This window comes from Exophiala viscosa (genome assembly GCF_022695815.1).
Source record: "Exophiala viscosa unplaced genomic scaffold EDD37scaffold_1, whole genome shotgun sequence".
Taxonomy (NCBI): Eukaryota; Fungi; Ascomycota; class Eurotiomycetes; order Chaetothyriales; family Herpotrichiellaceae; genus Exophiala; species Exophiala viscosa.
In genome coordinates, this window is record NW_026944353.1 from 4,337,096 (window position 1) to 4,362,373 (window position 25,278).

The 25,278-nt window shown below is 51.3% G+C and overlaps 9 protein-coding genes across 9 annotated transcripts; 6 read left to right on the forward strand and 3 right to left on the reverse strand.

The window, feature by feature from the left end:
- Nucleotides 1-941: 941 nt before the first annotated feature.
- On the forward strand, nt 942-2,522 carry EDD37DRAFT_655745 (uncharacterized protein; the record flags this gene model as incomplete). Its single annotated transcript, XM_062818778.1, has 1 exon — nt 942-2,522. The coding sequence occupies one exon, from the start codon at nt 942-944 to the stop codon at nt 2,520-2,522; it is 1,581 nt and encodes a 526-aa protein (XP_062675995.1).
- A 530-nt stretch (nt 2,523-3,052) lies between these two features.
- EDD37DRAFT_82751 (uncharacterized protein) lies at nt 3,053-4,035 on the forward strand. Its single transcript, XM_062820317.1, has 2 exons — nt 3,053-3,549; nt 3,665-4,035. The coding sequence occupies exons 1-2, from the start codon at nt 3,254-3,256 to the stop codon at nt 3,996-3,998; spliced, it is 630 nt and encodes a 209-aa protein (XP_062675996.1). The 5' UTR covers nt 3,053-3,253; the 3' UTR covers nt 3,999-4,035.
- A 28-nt stretch (nt 4,036-4,063) lies between these two features.
- EDD37DRAFT_82737 (solute symporter family transporter) lies at nt 4,064-6,481 on the reverse strand. The gene is made up of 3 exons (XM_062820316.1): nt 6,258-6,481; nt 6,040-6,210; nt 4,064-5,989 (listed from the first exon to the last, which is right to left on the reverse strand). Exons 1-3 carry the CDS (start codon nt 6,363-6,365, stop codon nt 4,130-4,132), a joined length of 2,139 nt encoding a protein of 712 aa, XP_062675997.1. The 5' UTR covers nt 6,366-6,481; the 3' UTR covers nt 4,064-4,129.
- A 1,003-nt stretch (nt 6,482-7,484) lies between these two features.
- Nucleotides 7,485-9,468, reverse strand: EDD37DRAFT_671907 (cytochrome P450; the record flags this gene model as incomplete). Its single annotated transcript, XM_062819435.1, has 5 exons — nt 7,485-7,572; nt 7,625-8,176; nt 8,232-8,660; nt 8,747-8,952; nt 9,016-9,468. The coding sequence occupies 5 exons, from the start codon at nt 9,466-9,468 to the stop codon at nt 7,485-7,487; spliced, it is 1,728 nt and encodes a 575-aa protein (XP_062675998.1).
- Nucleotides 9,469-11,160: 1,692 nt separating this feature from the next.
- EDD37DRAFT_645833 (major facilitator superfamily domain-containing protein) lies at nt 11,161-12,744 on the forward strand (the record flags this gene model as incomplete). The annotated part of the gene is made up of 2 exons (XM_062817677.1): nt 11,161-11,606; nt 11,715-12,744. 2 exons carry the CDS (start codon nt 11,161-11,163, stop codon nt 12,742-12,744), a joined length of 1,476 nt encoding a protein of 491 aa, XP_062675999.1.
- A 1,573-nt stretch (nt 12,745-14,317) lies between these two features.
- EDD37DRAFT_618622 (uncharacterized protein) lies at nt 14,318-16,024 on the reverse strand. Its single transcript, XM_062815818.1, has 5 exons — nt 15,707-16,024; nt 15,338-15,645; nt 14,975-15,263; nt 14,654-14,913; nt 14,318-14,554 (listed from the first exon to the last, which is right to left on the reverse strand). Exons 1-5 carry the CDS (start codon nt 15,771-15,773, stop codon nt 14,534-14,536), a joined length of 945 nt encoding a protein of 314 aa, XP_062676000.1. The 5' UTR covers nt 15,774-16,024; the 3' UTR covers nt 14,318-14,533.
- Nucleotides 16,006-17,669, forward strand: EDD37DRAFT_618624 (uncharacterized protein). Its single transcript, XM_062815819.1, has 4 exons — nt 16,006-16,472; nt 16,543-16,878; nt 16,958-17,188; nt 17,244-17,669. The coding sequence occupies exons 1-4, from the start codon at nt 16,172-16,174 to the stop codon at nt 17,462-17,464; spliced, it is 1,089 nt and encodes a 362-aa protein (XP_062676001.1). The 5' UTR covers nt 16,006-16,171; the 3' UTR covers nt 17,465-17,669.
- Nucleotides 17,670-17,893: 224 nt separating this feature from the next.
- EDD37DRAFT_82816 (fatty-acyl-CoA synthase) lies at nt 17,894-20,049 on the forward strand. Its single transcript, XM_062820318.1, has 3 exons — nt 17,894-19,546; nt 19,598-19,962; nt 20,017-20,049. Exons 1-2 carry the CDS (start codon nt 18,064-18,066, stop codon nt 19,909-19,911), a joined length of 1,797 nt encoding a protein of 598 aa, XP_062676002.1. The 5' UTR covers nt 17,894-18,063; the 3' UTR covers nt 19,912-19,962; nt 20,017-20,049.
- A 1,386-nt stretch (nt 20,050-21,435) lies between these two features.
- On the forward strand, nt 21,436-24,352 carry EDD37DRAFT_645837 (F-box and leucine-rich repeat protein GRR1; the record flags this gene model as incomplete). Its single annotated transcript, XM_062817678.1, has 2 exons — nt 21,436-22,908; nt 22,958-24,352. 2 exons carry the CDS (start codon nt 21,436-21,438, stop codon nt 24,350-24,352), a joined length of 2,868 nt encoding a protein of 955 aa, XP_062676003.1.
- Nucleotides 24,353-25,278: the final 926 nt, after the last annotated feature.

A 25,278-nucleotide genomic window follows, 5' to 3' on the forward strand; every position in this document is an offset into this window, starting at 1 on the left:
GAGAGAGTACTTGTAGGATTAGTGTGAAAACTTCGGAGGGTAGCGACCACAGGTGAGTTTTTCTGGTTGCTGCTGTCGCTTGTCGTGGGTGGCGCATTTGGGGTCTTTTTGGCATCTCTGGAAGACTAGCAGACAGACTGCAAGTAACTCTGGTTCTTGAGAGTGAGAGATTGAGTGGCTGTTTCTGACCCTCGCGGGGGACGGCCAGTGCAGCCAAGAGAAAGAAAAAAAGTGCGAGGGCAGGGTTCAGTAGGTTCAACAGACCCCTGCCACCATGCCCGGAGGAACCATGCCTGTGGAAGTTTAGTTGTTAAAGGAAGAAGAGGTGTAAGTGGTGGGATGCTGGAAGGTGGATTTTCGGGGAACGCACCATCAACCAGCTCCACGGCACACAAGTTTTCAATCGCTTGACAAGGGCTTGAACTCTTTTTCTCTGTGTCCGCCGCCTATGGCTTGCACCTACTGCACTACTCACACTGGGGCTGCGCTTCAAGCTGCTAAGGCTGCTGCTGTTACTTCTGTCTCCCCACGATACATTTCTCTTCTTCTGACTTGTCGCTCAAGCACATACACCACCCTCTCTTGTTTTCTTACTCGTACACATGGCACTGAACTGATGGAACACACTGCGCAATACAGATCCGATCTCTAACTGGTCTTGACTGACGACACCGCATCACCAATCCTGGACCAACTACTGCCCTGTCATTCTCGCCTACAGCTTGGGCCTCAACCCCCATAGACAAACACCACAGACCTGTAAACACAAAACAACTCATTCATCATGCGCGCAACTGTCCGACCCTGACCGACTTGGACCGCCCGTGTCCCCAGCTGTCCTTCGATTCTTTGCATACATCTTTCTAGGGATCCTTTCTCTTTTCCCCAGACGTTCGCTCAATCCACAAAAATAATACTCATACGATAATCAATCGATCGACATGGAGGCCACTCCAACCACATATCCTGCCGATGCCACTGCGCCGGGCGCTCCTCGATCCTCGGCTTCTTCGAGCAGTCTGTCATCTCCGACGCAGTCCACCTTCTCCAAAGGTCACTCATCGCGCGGCTCGGGTTCGTCGATCACCTCGTCGCCGATCCCACGCGAATCCTTCGACATGTATTCGACCAAAAGGCTGGAAGATGTGACAGAGGAACCTCAAGAGATTCAAGAAAGAGATGAGTTCGAAGGATACACTTTGGTCAACGATGGAAGCTTCGACTTCCCCGATTATGACAAGGCTTTCTCGAACTATTTCGGTGGTGATATTGAACAATCCCCACCAAGCTCTCCTATACAACCTGAATGGACCTTGAGAGATGCGGACGACTGGTCCTCAACCTCTTCAGCAGCTCCACCGCTGTACAAGCGACGACGGTCAATGGAACAGCCTACCTCTGCTCCTGCTGCTGCGCCTGCCAACGCCCACCGTCTCAGCAGCAAATTTGGTTCGATATCACGACGTTGGAAGAACAGATCGGCACCTGGACCACAGCTGTCGATCATCACACACCTCAACTCTCCGGCTTCGCGGTCTGGATCTCTCAATTCTTCACAGATAGTCAGTCCTGCCATGAGTGTTATCTCCAAGCATGAAAGTCTACTGCCCTTGTCACCAGTCGCGCCGCTCACGAGTCAGACTTCATTCGAAATGCACACAGAACCACTGCAAGAGTCTGAGGGAGACGAGGACGAAGAGCCATGTCAAGCCACTACCCCTTTGCTGCCGCCTGTGCTTGCGGAGGTGTGCAAGAAGGAGGAACCTATTCAGTCTCCTCTCCAATCACCATCAATCGCTCCTACATCTGCAATCATGAGCTCTCGGAACTCGTTCGACGCGCCACTGTCGTGCCTACCGTCTCCACCTTTGTCCACAAAGCCCTCGATGGTGTCTATGCATAATAGGTCTCGAACCAACACGATGACCAACGGCCCTATCCTAGATATACCACCGCTGCAACTCTTGGACGATGTCTTGGACCCTTGGACGGTTCGACTGGGTCACGCCAACTTCACCATTCATCCTGAACCGTATACACCGGAGACGATTGACCTGGACTCTTATACTGAATACCGTAACAATTGGGATCATGCTCGGACCAACTACGCCAGACATATTTCCCGTACTGCCGAGCATTACGGGTCGACGTCCAAGGTGTACAAGCTAAGCGAGGAGAAATGGTCCTTGGTGGATGATGCGTGGAAGAGACATCACAACCTGATGAGGTCCATTCTGGCACCTGTCCTTGCTCGCCTGAGTGATGGAGACTCGTCAATGCAGAACTCCACGGCTTCAAGCGCTGTCCTGGAGAAGCCCGCCACCAAAGTCATTTTGCCTGTTATTGACGACAAGAGCGGCAAATTCCCCGAGCTTGGTGACGGGGAGATTGTCGGTCCCATGTCTGTGGCTCGTCCTCGGGCAATGACCAGCCCCAACAGAGGCATCGATCCAAGAAGTCCATCCCTATCTCCATACAAGCGCAACCTCCGCAAATTCCTCATCGACTTTTTCCACAAATGAACTGTACAGTCCCAAGACGAAGACGTGTACAGTATTTTCCTTTTCTGTACAGACATCCTTGGGGTTCTCGGCACTACCGGTAGAACAGGGTTGCTTTATGACTGGTGTTATCGACGACAGAGAGAAAAGGCAGCCGCCATAAAAGGGTTCTCTCTCAAAAAGATATGGGTGGGAAAAGAGGTTACTTATTACCACTTACGACCATGACGACGTTCCTTCGAACGAATCAATGACTATTCAGATGATGATGACTCGCAACTTCAGCACAGCGAAGCGTTCACACTCCTTTGGCGCAGAAACTTGGTTATCAAGGTTTCGGTTTACAGATATCTATTACTGAGGCAGGGCATGAGCTGTCTTCATATGGCGGCTACATATCTTTATATATCGAGCTCGGAAGAGCAGGTAGAAGTATGTAGCGCAGTCGGTCTTGGAAAGATGGGTGTATCTTGTGTATCTAGATCTAAATCTATTAGAACCTAAAGCATGTGACCATGATTTTCCTTCTTCCCCTGTTCTTCCCATTATGGCTAATGCTACTTCGACTTGGAGGGCACTCGTGTCTACTACATGCAATATGCACATCCCAGCCAAGAGAAGTCGTCGGCCAGGTCGGATAGACTAACACTCCGCCTCCAATGGTTATCTTGCATGACTCTTTCAGTCAGTACCCAGCCTCACCTCGGGAAACGATCATCGTCTTAGGACGTCAAGGATAAATTGCATGAAAAATGCTCTTACGAAAGTTGCTCATCAGTCCCTTTCTCGCCTTCCATTTCCTTGGTGGTCTTGCCCAAAATGGCAACCTCCCGCATGCCTCATCCAACACTACCCTATACCTCTCTGCGGTTGTCAACAGTCCTACGGCTCCTTATCACGCAATAATTGAGTGCTGGGCATTGGCGGCTCCTTTCATTCGTTATCCTACAGTCGGAAAAGCTCTAGATCTCGGCGACACATCGAACGCTACCTACGTCGTCCTCCCGCCGAGGAGTGCAGAAGGCTGGCATCGACCGCCACATCCCATGTGAGTCTCCCTTCATCATTCATTTTCCCTTGCGTGTGGTGGGCTCTGGCCGTCTCATCCGCGACATTACTCCAACCCACTTGTCAATTTCCTGGTCACTGACAGGAGGTGCCAGGTTCTTTATTCTTCTCTCCGGTCTCGCTCACGTAAGGACTTACGACCCCGCCGATGACAACATGAATCTTCCTTCTCAGCAAGAATTGTCAATGGGTCTACCCAAGCCCACCGAGTCACTGTACATTACCCCAGGGGTCGATTCACTCATCATTGCTGTGGACACGGACAAGAGGTCGCCTGGCCACTTGACTTACTACCCTAGCGATGTGGAGGCTGTGGCACTACAGATACCATTTCAGGATGGGAAAGTGCCCAAGCATACCGTCGTCCATCCGGGTCCATGTCAGGCTGACACCGAACACCGTGTGCGTGGCAAAGACAGGAATAATTGAAACAGTTGAAGGCTAAACCCGTTATTACTGAGCATGAACATCGACTCTATCAGTTTCAGCTCTAGGTCTAGCTCTAGCTGCAACATTTCACAAATCTACCATACAGGCAGATCTTCATACCTGTCTGCAAATCAATCAGTCCCCTTTCGTCCCCTGATATCCGCCATGATCTCCGTGGCCAACTGTGTGAAGAAAGTCCTGGTCTCCCAGATGGGCAAGACCACAGAGATGATGGCCGAAGAAAACACCCAGATGAAACTGATGACCACCCACGCGGTGAAGAAGTGCTCCGAGAAGACATAGTGACTGAGGAACATGGGGATCGGGATCAAGAAGTCCATGATGAATGGCAGGACAAAGCTTGCGATGCACGCGAGCTTGAACGCCGAGCGTAAAGCGTTGGGATCGGATTCCAGCGCGGCGTCGAAGGACATTTGTCGCTCCTCGTCGATGCGAATCGAGTCCCGTCGAGTTCCGGCGCTGGCATTCGATGGGATGCGTGTAGCAATGTGTTTCTCGTCTGGGGGCGGGAAGGTCGGAGCAAGCATAGGCGACGGCGAGTCGTCGGTAGATTTCTTTTCCTGAGCAATGTCTCCGGTCTGTGTTGTGTTCGAGTCGGCTCGGTGGTCGCGCAGAGGTGGGTTGACGCCCGGAATGGGCACCGTGGATTCCATATTGAGAGCCCGCGTGGCGCTCCAATCGCAGTTGTCGGGCTTGATCAACGACACTACCACACTGACTATGAGGCCGGTCATGATGGCGGCCAAGTTTCCTGAGAGTGTCGCGTAATTGGACCCTGTGGAGGAGAGCGTGATTTCACCATAATAGACATAGGCTTCGGCAAGCCAGGCTGCTAGGCCGGCGACGAGACCACATACCGCGCCGGAGATGGCGCCTGCGCGCGACTGTTTCTTCCATGTCACTGCGAAAGCTGCTGGGAAGACGGCGCCGCCGATGATCAGCCCCATGACCAAGAAAAGCCAGCCTAGGTCAATACCGATGACGTGCCAGATTATGGCGAAGATAGCCATGGTCATGCCGAAGACGGCGACGTTGACGTGAGCCATGAAGATCAAGTTCGCGGGCGTGGCGGACGGTTTAATGTATGTTTTGTAGATGTCGAATGTCAGGATTGAAGAGACGGCGATGAGTTCGGCGGATGCGCAGGATGTGACGGCCATGAAGAGCGTGATTAGTAGGGCGACGGCGCCTCTCTTGCCGAGTAAGGTGCTGGCTGAGAATGCTGATGCTAATCCGGCGGAGATCTCAGAGGAGGTAGGCGGGTTCGGGTACGTTGGGAAGGCCGGGTTGTCGGTCAATGCGACGGCGGCGAGACCCAGAGTCGTGGCGAAGCCGAAGGGGATGGCGAACCAAGCTAGGCCACCTAGGATGTAGGCTCGTACGGCGGTCGTGGGGCGTGAAGCGATGGCGCGTTGCCAGTATGCTTGGTCAAGGAAGACGGTGCCGCTGCCGGAACAGAGTTGGATGACGCCGAAGATGAGCGCGTTGTTGGACTTGAGCGTCAAATAGCTGCCGTCTTGGTTACCCTCGACGGGGCGCATGTTGGCGGCTTTCTTGAGCAGGCGGAACATTTCTGCGGGGGAGCCGATGAGGCTGTCTGTCGCGTAGACTTCAAACATGAAGTACAGGATGATGATCATGAGGATAAGGGTGTGCGAGTAGTCGCAGAGAAAGGTGGCGCGGAGACCACCCATGATCACGTAGCTGACTACGCCGAGGGGAATGAGGAAGATTGCTGCGTAGACGTTCATGCCTGTGAGGGTCGTGACGACGGCGGATCCTCCGAGGAGTAATTGAGAACCGACTAGGATGTTGGTGACCAGGGCGAAGAAGATGAAGACGAGATGTGCTACTGCGCCGTATCGGACTTGAATGATCTCGAGGAAGGTGTGGCAGCGAGGGGCGTTCATTTTGGTTTTGCAGGCGAGGATGGAGAACATCAGGATCTGGACGGTGGCACCGGCGGCGTACTGGGATATGTTAGTATTGGTGTGAGGGAGATGGAAGGTGTTGTGGTTACCCAGAATGGTCCTGCCACGCCATACTCGTAGGCGACTGTACTGCTTTGGAGGAGGGTGGCTGCCCATGTCCATGCTGACACGATACCCGCGGCGATGAGACCTGGCTTGATGCTTCGGCTGGCAGTGTTGAACTCTTCGTTGGTTCTGGTGGAGAAATTGGTGTATCGATTCTGTTCTGGTTAGGATTGTATGTCATAGGCGATGGCGGCAGCAGTACCTGTAGCATGGATATGCCAATCATTACCGCAGTGAAGAAGAATCCAATACCCACCACAACACCATAACCTACCCCTTCTGGGAGGATTGTTGCAACAGATCCCGACATGGTGGTAGGATTTCAAGCGAGACTGAACACGAGCATGGAAGGGAGACGGAAGGGAACCTACCACTCGTCAAGGGCATGACGGGAGTTTATATAGAGGCACATTCGTTTACCACCTTCCACACAGTGGCTTATGATAACATGCAACGGGCAGAATCCCACTGACGACTGCTTGCTCGGAGATGCATAGTGTGATGCTGGGGTTGTGGTAGATTGGATAATTGCCACATTTTCGTCAAACCACTGACATCAGATTTGAAGACGTTGTTACAAGGGCCGCTACCTTATCTCGACGCAACGAGACATTCTGTATGGCTGGCTTCACCGTTGGCCTAACAGTGACAAGTCGATCAGGACTTCTTTTGGGTCGTAGAAGTCCGTTGACGCCATAAAGGCCAGGGTTGATCATGCATTCACGCGAGCGGTGATGTATTGACAACATGAAACGGCTTTGGTTCTGCGGTGATCTGCGAGGCTGTGATTGATCCCTGTTATCAAAATAAATGAAAGATATGAGATGAGGCTATGTCGAATACAGAAGCTGCGTATATATCACCTGTCACGTGTGTCAGACATTGGCGAGATGATCCGAGGGGGATAAAGGTTTCTCCGCTGTTTCATGTATAGATGGAATTGCCGTGGTAGTGATCGGACATGTCCTCAGTACTTTAGTCAAAGGTTCGCCATCTTGGTAGCACATTAAGATCTTTTCAATGGAGACGTTAACGGATGAGGAAGTTGATAACTTGCAAAATTTCGTCAAAGGGGCCGGAGTCTGTAGCAAGAGTCGGCCTTTTTGCCGGCCAGGGTCCGTCTCAAGAGCTGTCTTGAGAGTCTCCCACTTCTTCATTAGACTTCGCTCTTGGTCATCGTGAGATATGGACTAAAGGCAACCTGAGCCGATCCCCATGGGCAATGGAGATGTACATGCACTGCATGATGACCTTTTGTGTCTGGTGAAGATAGACTCGGCCCTTGCCGGTCATTCCGACGAATGAAAGCAGTCTTTCAACCTGGCTATCAACGCGCAAGATAAGGACAAGAGATGACGACAAAATCAGACGCAAGTTTCCAGTGTACAACCTGCATATCCCCAGACAACACTGCGTAAAGTACCAACCATCAGAACGTCTTCGTGCCGTCCTTTTTGACGTGGGATGTCGCCTCCTCCTTATCGGTGCTATTACTAGCCAGTAAAGCTGTAGAAACCCTTCATTAAGTGTGTCCAGTCTTGCCGGATCAGTCGACGAATCAGAACTCACCATCCTTCGACCTTGCTTGCGTGCAGGAAGAGCCCTCCTTGCGGTTTGAGAACCAGGCCGAAATTGATTTTCACGTCTTCTCCAAGCTTTGCCTCAGGATCCATGAGGGTCCAGTCGAACTTCCCGACCAGAGCAGCCAACAAAATGGCAAATTCACCTCGTGCAAACCGTTCACCAATGCAACTTCGCACGCCGGCTCCGAATGGGACGAAACAGTATGTTGCTGTTTCGCCTTGTAAGCCTCCATGTGGATCGAATTTGGCTTTGCCATCTTCCGTATGCTGGAGGAAACGGTCAGGTCTGAATGCTTGAACATCTTGGCCCCAGATACTGCGTGTGTGATGCGTTCCCCAGATGCTAGTAACCACATGTGTCCCAATGGGAATGTGCTCGCCAAGTATGGTAGTCCCTGCCTTCACAACTTCTCTCCTCAGAATTGACACTGGTGGGAAAAGGCGAAGAGTTTCGCTACACACTGCTGCAAGGTATGGGAGGGACTCAACAAGACTTGCATCCACCGCACCGTCAGCTGAGCCAGGCGATGGCAGGCTACTGCGGACCTCCTGCCAGCCTTGCCTGAATCTGGGGATGATGCGCCATGAAATACAGTGCCCAAGTGGTAGCAACTGAGGTGGTGTCTTGCCCGGCGAGCATAATCGACGCCGACTGGGCCAGTAGTTCTTGGTCAGTCAACTTCTGCGGGAAGCGAAGAAGAGTGGCGATAACGTCCGTCTCAGCAAGATCCTGGGCGGTTGATTTAGTATCACTGTCCTCGGTCTCGGGACCAAGAAGTGTTCGCTTGGAAAGGTCGGCCTTCCTGGCTCGGATGAGTGGCGTTGTGGCATCGTGGAGCGCTTTGACGACCTGGTCAAGCTCGTAGCGTCTCGCCATTGGTAGGCGAAGGTATAGCCATTCCGGCAACAAATATCCCAAAAGCATGTAAAAGGACGCTTGAGGACTCGTTGAGTTCGACAGGGGAAGCACTGTAGCGAGTGCGCTATCCGGAGCCTGGATGGCATTGACATTGACTCCAAATCTGTAAAAACGTCAGGAGCCGTCATGGCTATGATCTGCAGAGTATGCACAACTGCAGCAGCAGTATGAACACAAAGGGCTGATTACCCTGTCGCTGCAATGATATCGAGAGTGGCACGCATCAGCCAGCCATCGATATCGACTGTCGGGAGTGTTGCTGATCTTTTCGCGTTGGCCTCATCAATCTCCTTCTCGAGAGACCGTACAAGTTGCGTCGCATGAAACCAAAATCTTGGGAAGAGATTCTTTATGTATTTGAACTTGAATGCTGGATTTAATGACTTGCGTTGACGCTTGTTGGTCATGAATAAGAGAGGCTCCTTCAAGGTTTGCGGCAGAGTATGCATTTAGCTTACCTTATGCTCGTCCTGATCTACCACTATGACTCCCTTTCCCGTGAGTTGTCCAATGAGTTTCTTCGTTATTGGGATTTTGTTGAAGTTGTATGGTTGCAGCAACATCATGTCTTTGGTTGCCTGAGGCTTTGTGAGCAAGAGTCTTTCGCTATGGAAGACGCCGAAATAACGGATGAGGCCGTCATTTGGAGTTTCATCCATAAACCGTTGAAGGTCCGTGGGTATTGGCTCGAGTAAGAATGTCTTCCACCATGGTCCCTGGGAGGCCAGCGGAAATATGCGCAGAGGGCTTAGTCGAGGAGCCAGATAAGCAAGCCACAGTATAAGGAGGACAAGCTGGATAGACAGTGTCAAGATCAAGAAGATGGCCGGCTGGTAGAAAGAGTTGTAATGCAAACCGAAGCGTGCCACCCATGCAGCTCCTATGAGCGTTGCTGTGAAGATAAGCGCCATTACACGGGTTCAGAGCAGCGCAGAGAGAGCCGATGAGGCAGGAAGGAAACAGGTTCACATTGACCCCAAGAGAGGACATATAAGGGTACATCACGAATGACCATGATGGGCATAGCATCGTAATCGAAAAGGCAACGCATGGGTCCAGCCTGATGGATTAACTGATACGAGGTATATGAGACACCATTTGCAGCATTCAGACTGGAGATGTCAGCATGGCCGTTCTTCGCACGGTTTGACTCAGCTGACGAGTATTTCCACTATTGGCGCATTGTCTTTCGCATTTCAGTCGCAACATCTGCCTAGCGCGATACCTGAGGCATCCTCTGAATGTATCACTGCTGCGGCGTCGTTGATGGTTTAACCAGTGAAACATTGAGCTTGTCGAGGTGGAAAAGAGGATGAGAGGGAGTGTGAGAGAGCATGGGAGAGGTACAAACAAACATACAAAACGTGCAAACATGCCAAGGGATTGATTACATGATTACCGGGGCATCCTCTCAACTGGGCTGCTTAGAACCGTCACTCTCTTAAACCCATCGAACATCGCATCACAAAATCCATGCCTTTCACCGGTACTTTTGGGTGTATCACTGCAGACTGACTGGGAGGCCTGACAGGTCTGCCCTTGGCCCCTTGCCATCATGCGATGATCATGTGGACAAGATCTGGACCACCCACTAGACTTCCTGCCCGATGCGCGGTTTGTCTGCCCGAAATTTGATTTGAGCAGCTCTGTAAGCTAGGAGGCGCCATTGTCCATCTTGCGAATCTCAGTCTCACTAGAGTCCGACTCTACATTGCCATGAATGAACGCCATTTCGCTGTGGAACTACCGTCTTTCACTGCACATCACTCGCTCAGCAAATTGATCGAGGGTGGGCGCGGAGCAGTTTCCCATGCTCGAAATGTATCGAGGGCCTGTCCACAAAGATGGGGCTGTCGTCAACTGCGATCAGAGGTCTCCTTTCCAGGCTTTCGTGAAATGCTGCATGTCAACGCAAGCCGACCTTGCCATCGTTAATTTAGCATGGCACAAACACGAACATTTGATAATCCATATCAAAACGTTCACATACGGACGAAACAGATCCAAACCGTGGTGAGCTTTTTGCGATAGTCATTGTCATCTGCGGCGTCCTCGGATCCAGCTTTTGCAAAATCACAACTAGCTTGCCCGATATCTTATTGTATATATAGCATCTCCACTCGTTCTAGCGGATGGTGCCATCAATGGACTTTCTACTCGGAGCCTTGCTTCGGCTAACACGGCATCTAAACATGAACCAAGACGTGGGACATCCTCCTCACGGTTTGTCAGCCAAGGTCATTGTGATACCGTCCCTCGAGTGAGACTCGCATGATGGGTGATAATGATGTCTGTCACGGCTTCGACCGTTTATTATCTCCTTCCCTTTCTCTATGAGACTCTATGCTCGGCCCTCAAGCTGTCATCGATTTCGTGAAGCACATCATGGTGCAAATCGGACAACCTAAAGACTAAAGGCAAGTTTATGACCGGGCCGCAAGTTAGGTGTCCCGATAGTACCCCACAAAGGCCCGATCAACAAGTCCGTGAAAGCGCGCAACGCCGACTCCTATCGCTGCAAGCAGTGATAGTCTGCAATCCCCGTTACAAACACGTTCTTCCCTTCTTTCCGACCAGTCTCGGTATCAACTCTCAATTTGGGCATGGTGGAAGAGAAAAGCGGTCAGCAAGAGCCATGGTCTCCAACAGCCGACCAGCGAAGCGCGGTCGCGCGATTCGACATAAACGATGACGAAAAGAAAACGAGTGCTGCGGCGCGAAAATCACCATGGCGAAAGACCGTTGACTTTCTAACTTGGACACCACCCTGGTGTCGCTGGAACCCGGAGAAACCTCCAGTCTTCTCCGTCTGGCACAATATCCTTTTCGCCTTTGCAGGAGCCTTCACCGTGGGCAACCTTTATTACAACCACCCTATTCTCAATGTTCTCGCGGCAGATTTTGACGTGCCCTACGAGACCGTAGCTCGCATCCCCACATTGATGCAAGCAGGGTATGCGACAGGATTGTTACTTGTATGCCCGTTGGGAGACCTTTTGAAGCGGCGTCCATTGACACTCGGATTGATCTTGTTCACCGCGACACTATGGTAAGTCGCCATTCCTAGAGAGTCCCGTTTTCTGCCGTCTCTGCTCTCATCGACGACCTCGGAACAAGCTGTACCAAACAATGTGTGCGTATGCTGATATTCATGCAGGATCGGACTATGCCTGACGCGCTCATTTGCCGCCTTTTGCGCCATCTCGTTCATATGTTCCATCACGACAGTGGTTCCCCAGGTTATGCTGCCCTTGGTTGCTGAACTGGCTCCGCTGCACAAACGCGCCATGGCCCTGAGCATCGTTACTTGCGGGAACCTTTTAGGTATTGTGGTCGCACGTATTCTCTCCGGCGTCGTCACCAATTACACCTCGTGGCGCAATATCTACTGGATTGCCATGGGTCTTCAGTATTCTGTCTTCATCGCACTGTGGCTTTTCATGCCTGATTATCCATCATCGAATCCTGATGGAATCAACTACTTCAAAATGATTGCCGGCATCATGCTGCTGTACAAGAAGCACGCCATTCTCGTCCAGGCAGGCTTGATCAGTTATTGCGTCTCTGCTTGCTTCACGAGCTACTGGACGACACTGACCTTCTTGCTTGCCGATCTTCCTTACAGCTATACACCCGTCATCATCGGACTGTTCGGTCTCATTGGCGTTGCTGGCATCGGTTTGGGACCATTGTATGCGAAGTTCCTCATCCAGCCGTTTGCGCCAATGTTCAGCTGTCTGTTCGGTCTTCTGGCCAACATAATCGGGGTCACAGTGGGAACCTACACCGGGGAGTTCACAGTCGCAGGTCCGATCATCGAAGCGTTCGCCCTCGATATGGGCTTGCAAATTACTCAAGTCTCGAACCGGGCCGCTATTGCTGCAATCGAGCCCAAAGCTCGAAATCGAGTCAATACTGCATTCATGCTCTGCACCTTCACCGGCCAGTTGACTGGTACCAGTGCGGGCGCCAAGTTGTATACCAGGGGAGGTTGGGTGGTGAGTGGCAGTCTCAGTGTCGCTTTCATTGGACTTTCATTTCTGGTATGTCTGGCCAGAGGACCGTATGAAAAGGGCTGGATCGGATGGAGTGGTGGTTGGGATGTGAGGAAGAAGACCCTCGCAGAGGCGACGAGTGGGCCGGTACCAGTTGCGGTGGCTGAGCCAAGAAGTGACGAAGAAAAGTAAGGTCCTCGTACCTTTCTTGTACGTGTTGATGAATATTGTCTGCATTTGTGATACAGGTTTTTGTTGCGAATTTAGGCATGCAGCACAGCGGTGGAGTTTGAGCAAGCTTCACGAGGTAGACGATAGACCAAGGTTGCATATAGACGGCGATATGATCTTCAGACATGGACATCTTTTGGATACGAGCGATGATTTTACCACTGGTTTCGCAAGGCAGCCCATGGTTGGGTATGTTGGAAACATGACTGACAAAGGCGGGATTCCAGATGCTTGCAATATTTGATGACCATCCATATGGCGATTCCAGGTCCGGCAAGATCCAGATCTTCACCAAAGTCTTACCACAACCAAGATTGACCTGGTCACAAAGTGTTGGACCATTTTTTGGCATTCTGTTGCGAGGCCAATAACTCCTATGGACTTGCAACAGATCAGTGCTACATCTGCTCTTCCTGCTCGCACCTTCCTACACACAGCATCTCTTCAGTTTTCTTATTCAACTCATTCGACCTTCCCACCTCTTCAATCACAATGCCAGATGCACCAGGACTTCCCACGGGTTGGTTGTCTCCGTTTTTTCAGCTGCTTTTGAGGTTGTTTATGAAGGCAAAGAGGTCGTTGATAAAGGAAAACAAGTCTCAACAGGAGCGGAGTCAACACGATGATGCCGTCAAGGAAGGACTGGAAGGATTGCCCACTGAGCTCCTCGATAACATAATCATGTACCTACCACTCGAGTCTCGATGCGCTCTCGGTTTGGTCTCAAAATTCCTTTACCGGCGTTTTCCTCCCAGGATCGATTCCCTCTGCGCCTACGGCCAGCGTCAGCCAGAAACCAGAGACAGATTCCTTCTGCTCATCGGGAGAGATACTCCTCATCTGCTCTACTGCTCTTCCTGCCGTAGGCTGTACAACTGGAAAAGGTCAGATGAAGCCACATGTCCTCACTACAACTTTCCACGATTCAACATCCATAATGGGTGGAATAAATACTGCGCTAGATCCCCCCACGAACAATTCCGTTGGTGGGTTGGCCCTGGAGGTACGCGATCTTGTTCTCAGATATCATGAAAGGGGTCCGGAGTTTGGGTATCCTCTGACTTGGCTTGAACATACATGCCCCAGCATGACAATTGTCCCCAAAATTGTACAAGGACAGTTGCTCCTGTGGTATTCGAGTCGGTGTACATTGATGCACAAAAGTCGGTATGGGACCAGGTAGACGAAATCTGCGGAAAATTTTGCGGCCATGCCCGGCTACATCTCCCATCAATCGTGTCGTGCGCAATCAGCCACGCCGCGACAAGCTCGCAGCAGCCGAGAAAGAGGTGCTCGAAGCCGGTGAAATGTGCGCGCTGTGCGACCGACTTTGCAATAACCGTTGAACAGGCACCCGATCAGTATTTGGTGAAGATCGAGGCCTGGCAAAACTGGGGCAGCCGCGATTCAAAAGGTGTTGAGGGGGCAATCTTGGAGGGCCCAACTGGTAAGCCGAGCATAGGACGACGAAAGTTCAAGCGCGCTGTGAAGCTTCGAGATATCAAAAGCCAGTTCCTCGAGCGAGAGCCCGTCGCACATGTACGGGATGCAATCATACTTCAACACCACTACGTGGGGTGTCAAAAAAGGGGTTCACACAGGGACTTTTTGTAATACCAGATGGCAAGTACCGCCGGCGGCAGGGTTTGCCCACGCGACAACAATAGGACCTGCTTCCCAAGACGAAACGGCGATCCGATCTTGCCTGTCCATTGCTAGTCGATAGGCTATTACGAACAACGCAGCCACATCAGCCACCCCAGTCCATTCCCTGCAAACATCAATCAAATTAGCATAGCTGCTCGGGCAACCCGGGGAGACCGCTTTGACTGCGTCTACGGCGGCTCAACATGAAACGGAGAAGACTTACCAATCCCAATATCACCTGGCCTTGATTAAGCTCCCGACTGTTCTTCTCTCCCAACCACTGCGGCTCTGTCCGGTTCAATCCTTCCTCAATATCCACGGCGTTGCCGCCAGTCACAAAGAGCGCTTTACCATGCGCTTGCGGATCAGCACTGACCTGTATGATATACCGGGCGACATCAATTGGCTTGTTCATTGGCATGTCATTCTTGGTCCACTCTGCGCGGACGCCGGATAGGAGTTGAGTATCAGTTGCCCAGGGACCTGGATCATCAGTCAGCCGGTCACGAGGAAGTCCTCAGACAACCAAACGAGGGACACGTACATATCGCGTTGATTCTGATGCCGTACAGAGGGGCAGCAAACGGACGCAAAGCTCTCATCAACCCTAAAACGCCGTGCTTAGCGGCCGAGTAGGCGAATAGACCTGGCGATTCCTTGAAACCTGCGACTGAGGAGACGAGAGTGATGCACTTGGGCGATGTGATGGATTCGGCTGTGGTGGATTCCTTGTCGAAAGTGTGGTTCTCTTTCATGTACGCAATGGCGATGCGGGCGAAGTATAGCGTGCCGTTGAGGTTGATGTCGACGACATCGGTGATACCAGTTGGGGTCTGGCCAGGTTAGATACGACCACCAGTCTCCCTGCCGTTACGCTGGTCTGTGGACGTGTGGAAGCATAGCTTACCTCTCTGACACTCTGCAGGTTTAGTTTATGTGGCTCCCAAAATCCCTGTCGCTCAGTCACGGCGGCACAAGAGATCGCAAGGTCGACTTGGCCGTGCTTGTTGTACGCAGCGTCGAAGAGTGATAATTGAGATTGATATTCTCGAACATTGACTTTCATGTACGTCACGCTTCCTTGTGAGGTGGATGATGAGTGTAACGATTCAGCGAGCTTCGAGCCTTGTTTCTCGTCCCAGTCGCCGAAGAAGACATGTGCTCCTGACTCGAAGAGCTGTGTTACTGTTGCTGCGCCTATGCCTTGTGCACCACCTGAACTGTGTGAGCTCCTAGTATTTCAAGCTTGGGGTAGGACCGGTGCCAACTACTGTACCTGCTAAAACGACGACTTTGCCATGAACCGAGTCTAGGGTCGCTTGGTCAATGTGGATCTCTGCCATCTTGGTAGAATCCCGATCTCGAGATCGCCGGATATGGTGTCCAGGTAACACTTTCGAGGCAAGTTCCGAATACCTTACGGCGAAATGCTATAGTTGTCCAGGAGTTGAGCAGGGGTTTAGCAAAAAGCAGCACCAATGTCATGGCGCGGTATGAATTCCACGAGGAGACACGGCAGATTATGCATGAATGCTGCGTATTGTATGCATAGCATCTGCGGACAGGGGTGGTGGGGGTGGTACGGGGTCTCATCCGATGAGGGGTGTTGTCCGCCGATATGGTTCACATGGCTCTCGGCAATTGAAAGGCGGGTGTCTGATAGGCGAGAAAGAGACAAACATGGGGGCTAAACGAGGCTCCCTAGGCTGTGGGTTGCCCCACAATATGGGAGAGTGAAGAGATGGGTGAACTGTGTCGTGGGGCAATTCCGGAGGGTATTGGATTGACTTTAACCTGCCTAGAAGATGAACTTGCTCGAACGATATACCTGGGAAGCAGAGCTTTGAAGATCGAGACCGTGTTGTTACAGTACTTACCAGACATTATTGTGTTTGATAGCGCACACAGCCGTTCGCCGAAAACAGTGTTGTCAAGCGTTGCAGTTGCTCATCTGGATATTGCATCGAATCAATTCTCCAGTCAGTCCATATCCGGCAGCGTTGCAACAATGGCGCCTCAGAGAAAAAGCATCGTCGTGACTGGTATGTATCTGGCACCACTCAACTGACCTATCTGGTGGGAACCGAGTCTAACACAATCTCGTATGGCCAGGCGGCGCAAGCGGCATAGGACTCGGCATCACCCGATCCTTTGCGGAACAAGGAGCACATATCTCGGTCTTGGACGTCAACAGTGAAGGCGACAACATCGTCAAGGCTTTGTCCTCGGATTTTTCGGACGCGAGCTTCTCGTTCACCAAGACCGACATTTCGAACTGGGACGAGCTTGCCGCGGCTTTTGAGCAGATCTATCGAGACCAGGGACGGATCGATGTCGTGATGGCTAATGCGGGCATTTCCAAGGAAGTCAAGCTCAATATTGATGAGGAGACGCCGTCGAAACCGAGCCTGCCTTCGCTGGATGTGAATCTTGTTGGGACGATTTATAGTGCGTTCTGACTTTCCCTTTGCTTTTTCGGGCCTGTCAGGCGAACGTCTTGAACATGTGCTGACCTATTGGTGTTTAGCTGTGAAACTGGCGATTCACTATATCAAGAAGAACACCACTGTCAATGGAGCCAGTCCTGCCTCCAAGGGATCAATCGTATGTACAGCGTCGAACGCGGGACTATACCCGTTCCCAGTGGCGCCGATATACGCTGCTGGCAAGGCTGGGGTTATTAATCTCGTGAGATCACTTGCGAGACCGCTTGGACTGGATGCTATTCAAATCAATGCGCTGGCGCCGGCTGTGTTGGGTATGTACAGCATCGTGTTTGACCGATTGTGGTGGCTAATGTGTTTGGTGGGTAGAAACGAATATCGCTCCGAGCAAGGATCTATTCAAGCCGATGATTGTCACGCCCATGTCCACATTGACGAGGGGTGTGCAGCAACTCGTTTCGAATCCTTCGTTGACGGGGCAGGTTGCTGAGATTCATGGGAGTGAAGTCACGTTGGCGGAATCGCCGGCTTATGTTGATGAGGATACTGGGAAGAATATCGAGACTTTTTGGTCTTTGGGATACGCGTGAATGGGATGCCTGGTGATATCTTCGACTGATACGATTTTCCTTCCAATGAGAATGTAGGCATGGGATCAATAACGATCTAGGGGTGATTGACTACCTTGTACTTTGAAGCTATCAGGACCCAGGTCTCTCTTTCAGCTCCAATTCTTGGTCCGGCGTTGAGTCGGGCCTAGACACAAACTAGAAGCAAGCGACAAGCGATTCTCAGGCCATACAAGTGTGTCGGTAGCATGACCGTGCGACTGGGTAGGTGAGGTCTTGTCTCGTCCGAGTTGTGACCGAGAGTGCTACGGAACTAGATAGTAGGTCAACCTATCACACCTGGAGACCCCAACGCTAAGCACCACTATGAAGCCTCCGGGTGGGCGCAGGAAGCGGAACGCTCCCCTGATAGTCTCCAGGACCCCAGATTGGAACCTCGGTTCCGATGCCCGTCAGGCTTGCCCCAGGTCCAGGGAATAGTACTGAGTGCGAGAGCATACGAGGAGCATTATAGGTATGAAATGTCCTCTCACTTGTATAGCTATAATACTTTGACGATTCTCTTTCACTTGTCTTGTGGTGCGATGTTGGCATCATAATCTCCCTTCCAACAGTCCAAGATGGCTGCCAAATCCCGCTTGACCAACCTGCTCAACCATTTCCTCCCCTCCTCCGCCAGCCCGACCGTACCCTCACAGGGAGAGGGCAAACCTATCGACGACCTAGTCATCGACAACCACCGCGTGGGAAGGACCTCATGGTACAACCACCACACCCTATCCCCAACATCCTTCCTGCCCCGCGCCGCGGCCATCGAACCTGATGCGCTCGCCATCTACCACCGCACAGCGAACAATAAGGTCTTACGACGGACGTATATCGAGTTCGCTGACCGGGCCCGAGGGTTCGCATATTTTCTGAGAAAGAAGGGGTACAAAAGAGTCGGGATCTTGTGCGCGAATACACCAGCGTTTCTCGAGGCTATCTACGGCATAGGCGCGGCAGGTTCAATCAACATCGCCATCAATTACCGCCTGAAGAAAGATGATATTGCATACATATTCGACCATGCCGAGGCGGACTCAATCATTGTCGACGCCGAATATCTTGACCTACTTAACGACTACAGACAAAAGCATCCCAATGTTCCCATAATCATCGACACAGACACAGACGCGATTGAAGGTGAACTGAGTGGGCCTTTTGATCAAGCTATACTGGAAGGTCTACAATACGACAGATCGTCGGGCTCGCAGGGCTGGGACGGTCTGGAAGTACAAGCTCCTGATGAACTAGCCGTCAATGCCCTAGCTTATACCTCCGGTACGACTGCCAGACCTAAGGGCGTCGAGTACACCTACCGTGGTTGCTATCTGGGAGCATTGGGAAATGTGATCGAGTCAGGCCTGGCTTATCATGATGGCGAGCGCTGCAAGTACCTATGGACGCTACCGATGTTCCATGCCATGGGATGGACGTTTCCTTGGGCGGTGACGGCGGCTAGAGGCACCCATTACTGCTTGCGCAAGATCGATTACCCTGAGATATGGCGGCTGCTGAAAGACGAGAGAATCACACATTACTGCGCTGCACCTACGGTGAATACACTTCTTTGTGCAGACAGCAATGCAACTAAGCTGCCGAAACCTATCCGAGTGACGGTCGCAGCTAGTCCACCAACGGCACATTTATTCGAACAGATGACGAACCTAAACTTACATCCAGTCCATGTCTATGGAATGACGGAGACGTATGGCCCGATCACGAAGGGTTATATGATGCCGGAGTGGCATGAATACCCGAACATCAAGGACAAATACGCCAAGATGGCTCGACAGGGACACGGCTTTGTGACTTCTTTGCCTGCGAGAGTCATCAAGACCGAAGTACCCGAGGGAACTATCGTCGATGTGGAAAAGGATGGCAAAGAGATTGGTGAGATCGTTTTCATTGGTAATATATGTGCGCGAGGATATTATAAAGACGAAACTGCCACAAGGAAATTATTTTTGGGTGGTGTCCTGCATTCTGGTGATCTGGCTGTATGGCATGAAGACGGAGCCATCCAGATTCTCGACAGAGCGAAGGACATCATCATCTCTGGTAAGTTGAGCACTGCAGACACGTTGATGGCAGCACTGACCGCGCATCTAGGTGGTGAGAATATCTCATCGGTAGCGCTCGAGTCTTTATTGGTTACCCATCCCGATATGCTCGAGTGCGGCGTTGCTGCGGTTAGCGACAGTCACTGGGGTGAACGACCAAAAGCTTTTATCACTATGAAGCCCGGATCCCAAACCACTGGCGAAGACGTGATCCAGTGGGCGAAGGATCATCCGGGGATCAGCAGGTTCATGGTACCCCGAGAGGTCGAGATCGTTCCTGAGTTGCCAAAGACGAGTACAGGCAAGATAAGGAAGAATATCTTGCGCGAATGGGCCAAGGGTGCAAAGAGGGAAGCCGAATGAATATATTTAGTCCATACCCAGACACAGACATTTCGTGCTATATGTATAGCGGTAAGTTGAGTCAAAACCATGCCCATCAAAGGCGAAGCGTTAACGCTGCTCAAGATCTCTGACGTATGTTCACTGGTATACATCGTTTGAATGCTGGATGTTAGAAGCAACGGCAAGCTCCCTGCACAATAATGATGCCAGGGATGGTGCGGTTCGAGGGCTGCCGCCGAGATGTCCACTAGTCGATTCCCTAAATCAGCATGTTTGGTCGGTAAGTCGGAGCTTCTAAGCGCCGTTATTGTTATAACCACCTGGGAGGGTCTCCATTCCCAGCCCTGCGAACACGTTCTCGGACGTCAGTATAGACGATATTGGCTTGAAAACAGTCCAATGAGCCTTATAAAAGGAGAACAATTGTTACTTTTCAATGATAGTGTGCTTAGAGAGACTCGTCAAGAAACATACACCCCGTTCTGATACATCGGGAATATCTGATCTGGGTCGGATAGTGCGCACCAAACGATAGGGTTTCCAGTTCCAGATCTGTGTTCCTCAACCACTGGCACAGGGTATCTGTGTAGCCTAGAATAGCCGAGACTTTTCGGGTTGGATATCCTGACAGGTTTAGGCGTGCAAAATCACGAGCAACTACATTTGTGACATAGCAGCATGAGAGATGAGTTGAGTCCAGCAAGAATTGAAAGTCCAATGTAAATAAATAATGACCGAACTGGAAAATGGCGAGATGGGCCTGCGCCAAAAGCTTCTCGGACCTTTTATTTTGCTAAGTCACCCAGAGGGATCTCTAAACGAGGCGAGTCCAAGCCCCCCGGGCGCCCTTTGAGCCACTCGTGACGCACTGGCATTCAGCCACTTGGCAGCCGTCGTTGCTTCTCGTTACAGACTAGAGGAGTCACTGCAAGTCAAGATATTCACCAACTCCTGCCCATCGCAGATTATCCAACAGGGAGGCACCTTACAACAACATCAATTGACTGCGGTGCAGGTGTGCCTGCTGATTGAAGGGAATCATTCCACTTCATTCACACGGCGAATCCAATCTTGACTCTTCTCTACCGTCTATACTTTCGCCTTCTCATCCCTAAAATCAACACGGGCAACGCAACCTGTTTCTGCCGCCTCACCTCCTAATCATCGACGTCCATCTCCTATACCTTTCTCTCGCGCCGAATCCACATTCGCGATCTTCTGGACGCCCGCCTAACGAACATCCTCTCCGTGACAATCTTTGAGTAATAGATTTGGCACGCCATTCGGCGGTTTTCTGTCTGTTTACTTGTCACCTCGCATTCACTGCCACTGTAATCAGGTTCACCGAAACAACACAACAAATTCTCACTCACCACCACGCAATGACGATTCTCCATCGCGATCTTGCACTTGAACGCATACTTTGAAAGAGTTGGACTCATATTCAATATCTTCATTAGAAGCAGACTTATTCCTTCTCGAGTAAATACACTCGTAATCTTCTCTGCCAACATCTCCAAGGCGCAGCCTGATACCCGCAAAATGGCTGCAGACCTGCGGACTCGATTATCACCAATACACACCCGAAACCTCAGCGCTGTCACGGTCGACTCGGACAGTTCAGACAGTTCTCCTGGGCCTGGCGACGATGAGGACACGGATTATTTTATGGCACATGCCAACGACTCACAATCTTCCATTGGAGCGATCACGGCGATACGCGATTGTGACGACGATATTGACCTCGAACAAGTCCATCGATTATCTCCCATATCTAAACTCCCGCCGGAAATCCTCATTGCTATCTTCGCGAAACTCACCAGTACGGGTGATCTGAGAAATTGCATGCTGGTATCATATCATTGGGCATTGTATGCTGTGGGCATTCTATGGCATCGACCTCTATGCAACAAATGGTCGAATCTGCTTAGTGTGGTCGCGGCATTGGGAAGAGGTGAAAAGAGTTACTTTCCATACCATGAGATGGTCAAGAGACTTAATCTGTCCGCGATTGCAGACAAGATCAATGATGGCACGGTCCAACCGTTCATGAATTGCAAGGGAGTCGAGCGCCTCACATTGACAAATTGCTCCAAATTGACCGACTTTGGCGTGGCAGGCTTAGTTGATGGGAGCAGGAAGCTGCAAGCACTGGATGTGACCGATCTCGATTCTTTGACAGATCGAACACTGCATGTCGTGGCTGACAACTGCGCCAAACTTCAAGGGCTGAACATCACAAACTGCGTCAACATTACTGATGACTCGTTGGTCGAGATAGCCGCACACTGCCGTCAGCTTAAACGACTGAAACTCAACGGAGTTGTAAGAGCAACTGACCTGTCCATCACTGCAGTGGCCCGGAACTGTCGTTCGATACTGGAGATCGACTTGGCTGGGTGTTCCTCCATCACATCAGAATCTGTCACTGCACTTTTGTCGCATTTGACGCATTTGCGAGAGCTTCGTCTGGCGCATTGTATTGATATCAATGATGCGGCATTCACAAATCTCCCTCCACGACTTTCCTTCGATGCACTGCGCATCCTGGATCTGACAGCATGCGAACAAGTTCGAGACGATGCGATTGCGAGGATCATTCCAGCTGCACCTCGGCTACGAAATCTGGTATTGGCCAAATGCCGACATATCACGGACCGTGCTGTTGCGTCCATCTGCAAATTGACCAAGAACCTGCATTACATCCACCTCGGTCACTGCATCAACTTGACGGACAATGCCGTGATCCAGCTAGTCAAAGCATGCAACAGAATCAGATATATCGACCTCGCATGTTGCTCCCGATTGACAGATGCCAGTGTCCGTCATTTGGCACAACTTCCAAAGCTTCGCAGAATCGGTCTGGTGAAATGTCAGAATCTGACTGACTCCAGCATCATGGCTCTCGCCCGTGGTCCATTACTGTTTGGTCCGACTGGCAAGATCGGCGTTCCTCCACAGTTTGTGTCCCTGGAAAGAGTTCATCTCAGTTATTGTGTCAATCTCACTCTCAAGGTATGTTGTGCTCTGTGATAGTTTTATGCTTCGCTAACCATTCGTCAAGGGAATTACTGCGCTCCTCCATAACTGTCCTCGACTTACCCACCTTTCGTTAACCGGTGTACAAGCATTCCTGCGGGAAGATTTGACTCGATTTTGCCGTGATGCTCCAGCCGAGTTCACCCACCCACAACGCGACGTCTTCTGCGTCTTTTCAGGAGATGGTGTACAACGTCTTCGAGATTACCTCATGCGTCTGGCTATGGAGGAAGCTCAGCGAGAAGGACGTGAGGCCATTGACGATAGTCTGCTTGATGGAGTCGACAGCCCGGGCGCGGATACCATGTCGGACGACGGCACGATAGATGGAAATGATCAATTGATGGATCCGGTCTTACATTCTCATCGACATGGCATGACTTTTGCCATCACCCCAGGCAGCCGACCTCGACCACGAAGCCTTCACGATCTGCCCAGCTATCACGTGGAGATGCCCTTCTTACCGTTTGATCAAATGGGCCCTTGGACGCCTGGAGCACCCCTTGGGCATGAAGATCCAATCTCTTTGGCACCTCCACATCTCAACCTCATCTCTTCAAATCCAGAATTTTACGACCGCCGCTCGCGAAGTCCAGGTATGACACCACTGTTTCACGTGCCCACACAACATGGCGAGCGGGCAAGGAGTACATCGCGGACACCTTCACGCAGACACACTATGGAAGCGGGGTCGACAATCTTTGGTCCCCCAGTTCCGATGCACGTCTATGACGAGACCGGAGCCCGTGCCGTGGACTTTGATCATTACACGCACGACCCTAGATCCAGCTACTTCGGTGTTGACGAGCCGAGACGGTACGCAGCTTGGCCCGGCCCTCTGTTTGCGTCGGAGCCGACCAGAAGACCAATGCCCGGTGCGGCTTTCAGAAATCCTAGCGATGTACGAGTATCATATCTTCGACCAGAGCCAGGTTTCAGTGCCTTCGACGCCAATCACGAAGCCATCATGTCGACCATTCCTGGCAGTCGTGCTGGAAGTCGACATCCTTCAAGATCCAACAGCCCGCAAGTTTCTAGGGTAAACAGTCGGTCGAGACTCAACAACCTCCTTGTTCCAACTCGGAGTTATGCTTCAACACCTCTAAGTCAAGAGGGATCTGGTGGACGAACCAGCCGAGCAGGAAGAAGTCGAGAAAGATCACGTATGAGAGAAGAAGCACATAGGGAGGCTATGATGCAAGCACTTGCCGAAGCTGATGCAGCGCAACATCTTCGACCGGAGTTTGCTCGAGTTGATTCGGATCGACACGTGGGTTTGCCGTTGTTGGCCCCGGAATTGATGGAACGAGTGGAAATGAGTCCGGTGACACCAGTCGAACCTCCACTAGAGGCACGATTTCCGCTAGAACCGCGACAGCCGGCACAGGACGCGGATCAAGACGTTACCATGACACAATAAGTGGACGCCTTCCAGAGGTGGATCATGTTATTGAACGCTATGATATGTGCTGCATGAAATTAGGAAATCTTTCGGCACGGTGTGCTCGGGTGGACGCCTCACAGGACGTTGGGAAATGGTGTTATTTGATGCATTCAATGGCATGGTGTTTATCAAGCGAGCATGGAGTTTAGGGGAAGGCAGATGGAAGTGAGCTATGATTTTCATTGTCATGAGTGGTGTGTTTCGACGAAAGCGGCATTTTCATATTGGGCAACCATTGCATACCGACACGACGGTGGTGGGCAGCAGACATATTCTGACCCAGCTCTAGAAAGTAGTATCTTAGCGATGTGTGGTATTCAGCGACGTTATTGAAGCATGGTCATACACTCTGTGTCCAAACTTGGCTCCTCTTGCGAAAACACTGGTATTGTCTGGAACACCTCTGATACTACATCTGGCATTGGCTATGAGTGTTTTGTTGACAGCGGCCTCATTCGTCCAGGAGAAAGCGATACAACTCCGCGGTTCACCAGTGGTTCATCCATAGACCATTAGGTAATTGCTTCAGTCGTGATCTTTCGTATTCGATATCCGTCTGCCGATCTCTGGCACGTCGATTGAGAAACTCGGATTCATCTATCTGGTTTGCTGCATGCATTGCGCTGTTGGCAGCGGATCTGACAGTGACGTCTGAACTGTCCATTAAAACTCTCAATGTATCAAAGACTCCGATCCTTAGGAGCTGGGATATACGTCGCCTGCGAGCGTGGAGGTCATCGTTACCGATGAGTATGAAAACCATACTACAGCACCGCCCGCGGATGGGAGTGTCATTACTTCGTCGAGCGGTATTCATGATTTCGTGAACAAGATCGATGTTGTTCAGAATGAGGTCACAATGCTTGAGCGATCGGCGAGCAATGCATAACAAAATCCCTAAG

Excerpts from the sequence above, each read along its gene's own strand:
- EDD37DRAFT_618622 (XM_062815818.1), bottom strand. The coding sequence starts at position 15,773 with ATGGCAGAGATCCACATTGACCAAGCGACCCTAGACTCGGTTCATGGC. Across the intron at positions 14,914-14,974 it reads CATCAGAATCAACGCGATAT|GTCCCTGGGCAACTGATACT; the intron begins GTACGTGTCCCT and ends CTGATGATCCAG. Across the intron at positions 14,555-14,653 it reads GCCAGGTGATATTGGGATTG|GGAATGGACTGGGGTGGCTG; the intron begins GTAAGTCTTCTC and ends TGATGTTTGCAG.
- EDD37DRAFT_82737 (XM_062820316.1), bottom strand. The coding sequence starts at position 6,365 with ATGTCGGGATCTGTTGCAACAATCCTCCCAGAAGGGGTAGGTTATGGT. Across the intron at positions 6,211-6,257 it reads TTGGCATATCCATGCTACAG|AATCGATACACCAATTTCTC; the intron begins GTACTGCTGCCG and ends TAACCAGAACAG. Across the intron at positions 5,990-6,039 it reads GCGTGGCAGGACCATTCTGG|TACGCCGCCGGTGCCACCGT; the intron begins GTAACCACAACA and ends AACATATCCCAG.
- EDD37DRAFT_618624 (XM_062815819.1), top strand. The coding sequence starts at position 16,172 with ATGGGTGAACTGTGTCGTGGGGCAATTCCGGAGGGTATTGGATTGACT. Across the intron at positions 16,879-16,957 it reads TCTTGTTGGGACGATTTATA|CTGTGAAACTGGCGATTCAC; the intron begins GTGCGTTCTGAC and ends ATTGGTGTTTAG. Across the intron at positions 17,189-17,243 it reads GCTGGCGCCGGCTGTGTTGG|AAACGAATATCGCTCCGAGC; the intron begins GTATGTACAGCA and ends TTTGGTGGGTAG.
- EDD37DRAFT_82816 (XM_062820318.1), top strand. The coding sequence starts at position 18,064 with ATGGCTGCCAAATCCCGCTTGACCAACCTGCTCAACCATTTCCTCCCC. Across the intron at positions 19,547-19,597 it reads GAAGGACATCATCATCTCTG|GTGGTGAGAATATCTCATCG; the intron begins GTAAGTTGAGCA and ends CCGCGCATCTAG.
- EDD37DRAFT_82751 (XM_062820317.1), top strand. The coding sequence starts at position 3,254 with ATGCTCTTACGAAAGTTGCTCATCAGTCCCTTTCTCGCCTTCCATTTC. Across the intron at positions 3,550-3,664 it reads CATCGACCGCCACATCCCAT|GTTCTTTATTCTTCTCTCCG; the intron begins GTGAGTCTCCCT and ends AGGAGGTGCCAG.